At 40.6% G+C, this 8,623-nt stretch overlaps 1 protein-coding gene across 1 annotated transcript in view; it reads right to left on the reverse strand.

Moving 5' to 3' along the window:
- Positions 1–397: 397 nt before the first annotated feature.
- Positions 398–8,623, reverse strand: part of Slc24a2 (solute carrier family 24 member 2) — a 288,585-nt gene continuing 280,359 nt past the window's right edge. The window contains exon 11 of the mRNA XM_012514856.1: positions 398–532. Within this exon, the coding sequence (XP_012370310.1) occupies positions 398–532 (135 nt within the window). The remainder of the gene's footprint in view (positions 533–8,623) is intronic.

Raw genomic sequence — 8,623 nt, forward strand, 5'->3', positions numbered from 1 at the left:
AACCAAGGAAAAAAGTGCCTTTCAGAGCACCCCGTTTGTCACCAAGGGGAGCAATTGTGACCGTGACTTCTGGCTGGGCACGTAGTGCCATGTCTGCATTTTCTCTCAGGTTGTGGAGCTATATGCTATATGAGTACAGAGCGGGTGAGGCCACCTAGTTGAACTCCTTCATTTTATGGATCAAGAAAAAGAAGTCAAGCATCTCCTTTCAATTGGCAGAGACACGGCTAAAGCCTGTAGGATTCCTTAAAATCGTTAGTTTTCCAGTGACGCAGAGGTCGCGCAGCGCTCAGCAGTGCCAGGGCGCGTTGCGCATGTGCTCTGCCGCGTGATGCAGCCTGACAGGGAGAGCGCTCACCACGAAGAATCTGCCTGGCGCCCCTTTCTGCCAGACGTGCTAGATCAGGGCCCGGAGGACAGGGTCAAGTTCTTTGCGCCACGGCCAATGGGCAGCACGCAGCAGGGCTTCCCGGAGGCTGTGCTCTGGCTGTGCTGTGGTGGGAGAGCCCCTGGCACTGTCCACCTGCTCACCCTGTGCAGAGATGTGAGAGGGGAGGGGCAGGGCTCTGGCTCAGGCCTTCGTACCTGTCAGAGGCTGCGCGACGCGGGTTCCCATGCTGCCACTTGCTGTCACTGCAGACACCACTAGTCTAGTGATTCTAGAGGAGCCAACAGCTGGCTTCTGAGTCCTCAGGACAGCTCAGTGGGCACCCGCTTCGGGTCACACAGTCAATGTGAAGGAGGAGATGACTTTGTGGTCCTGCTTTGGTGTGACTTTGTCTGAAGCAATTCTAAACCCCATGTGCAGCGAGTCAGGCTCACCAGGTGCTGGGGCTGCAGAGCGCAGCCAGGGAAGCTGAGGACCCCGGTGCCGCTCGGGGCTGGGCTGCTCTGCAGTAGCCCGGGTATCAGATGCTGGCCTTCGGGCGCGTGGGGATCTTTGCCTTTTCTCATTGTATTTCCCTCCATGGTGTGTGTGTGTGTGTGTGTGTGTGTGTGTGTGTGTGTGTGTGAGACCAAGATAGCTGGGTAAGCTATAGGAGGATTCGGTTTGCCTCCATAGTACGGAATGATCCTACTGAGGAGACTGAGCTGGTGTTCTTGATTTGTCCTATTGTGATTCTTAACTAGTGGAGCTGGTTTGTGATTAAAGAGGAAAAAAATCCTCCGTTAGACAAAGTGTGGCCCAAGGACCAGCTCTTCAATCTTGCCTGGAAACTGGTGAGAAATACACTCTCAGGCTGCAATCCACACCTACTGAGTAGTTCAAAATTTGCATTTTAACAGTCATGTAGGTGATTTATGTGCATAGGAAGCTTGAGAAGCAATGGCTCAGAAAAGCCACCACATAGCATAATGATGTCAGGCTGCTTAATACTGTAAGGGCTGGGAGCTTGGCGAGGCTGCAGCCACTTCTCCCACCATCCTAGAAGTCAGGCAGACAGAGGACAGCTACGTCGACCTGGGGAGCTCTGCCCTGCCCTCCCTCGCCTCGCCAGAGCTCGGCTGAGCTGCAGCTACTTCTCCCTCCATCAAAGAAATCAGTGGTCCCAGGACAGCTCCGGGGGCCTGGTGAGCCCTGCCCCTCCGCCTCCCCTCACCGTCACTGGAGCTTGGCTGAGCTGTGGCCACCTGCCCCGCTGTTGCTGTCATTGTATCTCTGCTGAGCTTCTTATGCTTGTCCCACCATAGTGGGAGCCTTGGTGAGACCCACCCTGCACCCTTTTGAGGTCCTTGCAAAGCTCTGGCCTGCCCTCATCTCACTGGATCCTTCTTGAGCTGTGCCCCGCCCCCCAAGGTGGAAGCCACGCTGAACCACGCACAGCGGGAGCTTTGGTGAGCCCCCCCGACTACCGTGAGAGCCTTGCTGACCTGTACCCTGCCCCTCTACTGCTGCTGCTGAGTCGGGGTGAACACTGGGAACTTAAAAATGCCAACCTGAAGGAGAAAAAGGCAATTTCAGACCTCCAGCCCATCAAGAACAAATCCAGGAGACAAAGTCATAGCGGAACTTGGAAGTCACACACCTGAAATTTCTGAAATGATAGCAACAAGTAAAGAGAAAACTCTATCAGGCCATAGAAGAAATTGGATCAGAAATAATCTCTCAGGTAAAAAAAAATGACAACAATCATGAAAGAATTGCTCAGCACATCTAAAGAAGATATAGATTAAAAAATAGAAGGGGATAGGAAAATGAGGAAATATTGAATGAACATTCAGGAAAGAGCTAGAATGTATGAAACAGATTCAAGCAGATACCCAGGACATTAAGAATGACTTTGAAAGCTGGTAAAACCACTTGAACAAAACTAAAGGTAGAATTTCAGACCTTGAAGATAGCATTGCAGCTAGTGAACATAAGGGAAAGATCTCTTAAAAACAGCAAGGAACCAGGAGGTGACAATGCAGCAGCTGCAAGGTGATGCAAAAAGCAAAACAATATAAGATTAATAGTTATCGATCAAACAGCTGGAGACAACAAAAAATGACATAAAAAAGACTTTGCAGAAGTAGTAGCAGAAAATGTCTCAAACATGGAAAAAGAATCTGACATACAAATAAGTGAGGCATTTGGAACTCCATCCATAACCAAAATAAATCTATGCTCAGACACATCATAATCAAGACCCCAGAAATTAAGCAAAAGAACAGAGTACTAAAAGCTGTTAGAGAAAAGAAACAGATCACCTACAGTGGAAAGCCCATCAGAATCATGGCAGATTTCTCCATACAAACCATATAATCAAGAAGAGTTTGGAGTGAAGTGTTTCAGGTCCTGAAAGAAAATAGTTTCTAACCCAGATTGATGTACCCTGCAAAACTATCATCAAATTTAGTGGAGAGATAAGAACCTTCCATGACAAAAAAACAACTGAAGAAATTCATGACCACCAAACCAACTGTAAAAGAGTACTGACAGATATTCTCAAAAGAGACAAAAATGACCACAACTTCAAGAACAACAGAAAAGAACCACCAAGCAGAGCAAGCAATTAAACAGAAAAGTAGGGAAGCTAAGGTAGGAAAATAACATGACAAAGACAAACCAATACATATCAGTTATAATGGTCAATGTAAATGGCCTCAATTCACGAATCACTGGCAGAGTGGATCAAGAAACAAAATCTAACCATATACTATATATAAGAAACATATTCAATTAAAAAGAAAGTAATAGCCTGGAAGTCAAAGGATGGAAAACAATATTCCATGTGTCAGGAATCTAGAAACAAGCAGGAGTAGGTATTCTGGTTGCTGACAGTGTCAACCTCAAAGCAAGAGTTATTAAAAGAGATAAAGAAGGTCATCACTACATACTTGGTAGAAGAAAATTGCAAGGGAGAGAGATAGCAATTATAAATATATATGCACCCAATGTAGGAGCACCCAAATATATAAGACAAAATTTAACAGACACAAAAAAATCAAATGGGCAATAACACAGCTGTACTGAGGGGCTTTAACACCCTATTGACACAAAGAGATAGATCAATAAGCAAAAATATCAACAAAGAAATAATACAACTAAACTAAAATTGTGAAGAAATGGGCTTAGTAGACCTTTACAGAGTGTTCTATTCAACAGTATCAGCATACACATTCTTCTCAGCTGCACAAATAGACCATATAATAGCACATAGAGCATGTTTAAGTAAGTGCAAAGATATTGAAATTATCCTATGCATATTATCTGACCGTAGCGCAATGAAACTGAAAATTATTGACAAAAGAAAAAACAAAAATTCCATAAACACATGGAATTTAAATAACACCCTCCTGAACAACAATGGGTCACAGATGAAATAAAAGAAGAAATCAAACAATATTTAAAATCAAATGAAAATACAGACATAACTTCCTGGAACCTGTGAGATGCAATTAAAGTTGTCTTAAGAGGGAAATTTATAGCAATAAATACTCACATCAAGAAAACTGAACAAACCCAAGTAAACAATCTTATGCTGCACCTCAAGCTCCTAGAAAAAGAAGAGCAAGTCAAACCAAAAAAGAAAGTAGGAAATTATAAAGATTAGAGCAGAAATAAATGCAATGGAGATAAAGAAAAAAATACAAAGAATTAATGAATGGAAGAGTGGGTTCTTTGAAAGAATAAATAAAATCAATAAACCCCTAGCCAACCTTATCCAAAAAAAGGAAATAAAAATTCAAATTCATGTAGTAAGGAATGAAAAGAGTAAAATTAGACCCTATAGATATTCAGAAGATCATCAATACTTATTTCCAAAATCTTCACTCTCATAACATGGAAAACACAAGAAATAGACAGTGTCCTAGATACATATAACTATCAAACCTGAATCAAGAAGATACTAAAATTCTGAATAACCCTAGTAGACAAAATTGAAAATGTAATAAAATCCTACCAACAATGAAGAGCCTAGGTCCTGATGTATTCACAGCTGAATTCTACAAGAAATTTAGATAAGATCTAATGTCAACTCTTCTCAAACTCTTCAATGAAATTGAAAGGGAAGCAATTCTCCCAATCTCATTCCTGGAGGCAAGTATTACTCTGATTCCAAAACCAGAGAAAGATCCAACCAAAACAGAAAACTACAAGCCAATCTCTCTAATAAACATAGATGCAAAAGACTTGATAAAATACTAGCAAATACAGGCCGGCCAAATAGCTCAGTGGATTAAAGCATCTGCAAGCAGGTGCAGGGGTTGGGGGTTTGATCCCCAGGCCTGCTGTGCCACCCCTGCCCCCGAGGCATGCTGAGATGGCCATTGAGACTGGATGTGGTGGCACATGCCTGTAATTTCAGCTCTTGGGAGGCTGTAAACAGGTGGATCACTATGAGTCTGATCTAGTAGTGAGACCCTGAACACCCTGTAAACCCTTCCCTAAAATACAAAAACCCCCAAACAACAACAAAAACAAAACAACCCCCCAAACCCCCAAAATAACCTAGCAAACAGAATACAGAAAATCATCAAGAAGATTATACTTCATGGCCAAGTGGGATTCATCCCAAGAATGCAGGGATGGTTCAATATACACAAATCATAAATGCAATACACCCCATCTACAGAGACAAAGACAAAATCACATGATCATCTCAATAGCTGCAGGAAAAGTTTTTGACAAAGTTCATTCATGATAATAATCCTAGACATAATTGGAATAGATGGTTTTTACCACAACCTGATAAAACTATCTATGAGAAACCAACAGCCAACATCATACCAAATGGACAAAAATTGAAAGTCTTCAGTTTAAAATCAGGAACAAGACAAGGAGGTCCACTGTCACCACTCCTGTTCAGTATGGTTCTAGAAACATTAACCAGAGCAATTAGACAAGAGAAAAAAAATAAAAGGACTAATGATTGGAAAGGAAGAAGTGAAATTATAATTATTTGCAGATAACATGATACTCTACACAGAAGATCCCAAAAATTGCACCAAGAGACTTGTAGCTTTAATAACCAAATTCAGTAGTGTAGCAGGATACAAAGTCAACTCTTGAGAACCAGTAGCATTTCTATACTCAAATAATGAATGCATTAGGAGAGAAGTTAGGGAAACCACGCTTTTCACAGTAACACTCCCAAAACTGAAGTACTTAAGAATCAGTGTCACAAAGGAAGTAAAAGACTTACACAGTGAAAATTATAGAACTTTGAAAAAAGAGATCAAAGAGGATTTCAGAAAATGGAAACATATTTCTTGCTCTTGGGTAGGAAGAACCAACTTAGTGAAAATGGCTAACCTCCCTACATTTTTGTACGGATTCAATGTAATCCTGATTAAAGTCCCATTAGTATACCTCACAGATCTAGAGAGAACACTCATAAAATTCATTTGGAAACAGAAGAGACCTAGAAGAGCAAAAGCAATCCTGGGAAACAAAGGAAAGACAGGAGGCATCAGCATCCCTGACTTGAAATTATGCTACAAAATTACTGTGATAAAATCAGAATGGCACTGGCAAAAGAACAGACCTGAGAATCATTGGAACAGATTAGAGCTTGCAGACACAGTACCAAACACGCTCAGTCACCTTTTCTTTGACAAAGGGGCCAAATGTGTTCACTGGTAGAAAGATAGCCTCTTTAATAGGTGGTGATGGAAAAATTGGCTTTCCACATGTCAAAGGCTAAAATTAGACCTGTGTCTATCACCATGCACAAAACTACAGTCAAAATAGATCAAATATTTAAATATTAAAACAGAAACACTAAATCTTCTATAGGATAAAGTAGGTAGAAATCTTAAAGACACAGGGATAGGTAGTTTATGAACAAAAACTTAGCTTCAAGGGAAATACTTCAAAGAACCAACAGTTAGGATCTCATTTTTTTTTTTTAATGTATTTGGTACAGGGTCTCACTTGGACTCATAATGATCTTCCTGTTTTCAGCCTCCCCAGTGCTGGGATTACAGGCATGTGCCACCACACCCAGACTCAGTGGCTGGCTCAGTGTGCCTGGGGGTGGGGCTGACACAGCAAGTGTTGCTGGGGATTGAACCCTGATCCCTGTGCTTGCCTAAGCAGATGCTTAGTCCACAGAGCTATCTCAGTGGCCCAAGATCTCATCTTTTAGAAAAGTTTCTGTATGTCAAAGAAAGCATCAAAAGAGTAAAAAGAAAACTTATGAATTGGGAAAAAATTTTAGCTGACTGTCCTTCATATGAAGAACTTCTATCTAGAACATATGAAGAATAAAAAAAAGTCGGGCCTCCTAAATTCAAAGATCCAATCCACCTGAGGAATATCAGCAGGTTTTTGAAACTAGCAGTTAATTGGTAGGATTCTCACCCTGACTAACTATATATGCTGATACCTGTGAACCAAGCAACTGCACTGAAGATAGCAATGTGTAATAGAAGGGCCACTCTTGGAATACCTGTCATTCTGGTCTTCTAAATACATCTTATCATGACATACCAATTATTACCATACTGTCTCACAAGTAAAAGTTTGTTTTTTTTAAATGGGTAATAAATGAAAAAAAGACACAAGAAAAAGAAAAAGAATGTCACAGGACTGTCCTGCTATAATGCTGTATATGGTTACATTTCTAAATTTCTGTGTTAAAATATGTAATTGTTTATTCATATTCTTTAAATATTTTTCATTTTTTAAATTTTTATCTCCATATTCTGTGGGGACATAATGTTTAACATATCAATACTTGGTGGAAAATACCTGTTCCATATTATGCCCAAGATGTTTGATACTAAGACAGATAGTGAAGCTAAACCCAACTGCATAAGATGTAGGATAATAATAAGCTTCTCTTCTGGAGGGTTAACATCCTAAGTTTGCAGACCAAAAATTAGAGACATAGAAGGGCTGCAAGGCCAGCCAACATTTTGACCCTAGCCTTTCAAGATCAGTGAAGACTCAGGACATAGGAGAACCTGTACTGTAACATTATGTAACTCAGTTGTGTCCCAAATTTTCTGATCAAGGAGATTATGGAGCCACACAGGAATGTGATCAATGATATAGAGTGTGCCTAAGGAGAGTAACATGGAGAGAAAACATTCCCTCAGGCTTCACAGAGAGCAAATTGGTCAAGTAATGGCCATGACTCATCCTCATGGCTGACACTGACAGAGGATCTACAATCTGAGGTACAGGATCTCAGGATAAATCCTGAGGGTACTTGACTGAACTTGTCAGATACAAAAGTTACATTTCTTGTTATACAGGTCTTGTTTTATCTTGGTCTTAACCATCCAGCAGAAAAGTATAAAAACGAGATATATAAAGTAAAGCCATATTAATATGCTGAGCTGTGAAAGGCTCTAATCAACAAGTTCCGTAGATAACCCACTGCTATTGTGGACTGCTGGACTATGTTGGATCATTTTGCTGAATTCACACACCTGTAGTATTTAGATGCCAATGGAATACCTATTTCCAACAGGACTAAACAAAAAAAGGCGATACAAAGGAAGGACCATTTTGTATCTGAATATGCAGAATAGTTAGGATAGATATACAACTACTTTCACTTAATTCATTGAGAAGAAAGATTTGTACTAATAGCATTTGGACAAGATATTCTGTCTGCATCTTGTGCTACAGATAACCACTAAGAAGATAACAATGTACAAGGTATTAATTATTGAAATTGTCCTATTAATCAGTTTTGAAACTGTCTCATGGATATTTATTTCTCAATAAAATAAAAAATAAATCTAATCATATTAATAATCACATTACATATAAATAAATATGAAAATTGCTATCATTAAAAAGCAAGCCCCCCCACAAAGATCCAATCCAAAAATGGGCAACTGAGATGAAAATATACTTCACAAATGAAGAAATACAAATGGCAAATAAATATATGAAAAAATGTTCAGTAACACTGGTCATTCAATAGATGCAAATTAAAACAATGCTGAGATTCCATCTTAACCCAGAAAGAATGGCTCTCATCAGGAGTCAGCCAATAGCAAATGCTGGAGTGGTTTTGGGGAAGAAGGAACCTTCCCACACTGTTGGTGGGTGTGCAGACTGCTGCGACCACTGTGTAAGCAGAGTGGAGGTTCCTCAAAAGGCTGGGACTGGGGCTCCCATTCAGGCCGGCTATTCTCCTCCTGGGTATTTTTCCAAAGGAGCTGAAAACATCGTACC

Source organism: Octodon degus, unplaced genomic scaffold (assembly GCF_000260255.1).
Source record: "Octodon degus isolate 3935 unplaced genomic scaffold, OctDeg1.0 scaffold00044, whole genome shotgun sequence".
Classification (NCBI taxonomy): domain Eukaryota; kingdom Metazoa; phylum Chordata; class Mammalia; order Rodentia; family Octodontidae; genus Octodon; species Octodon degus.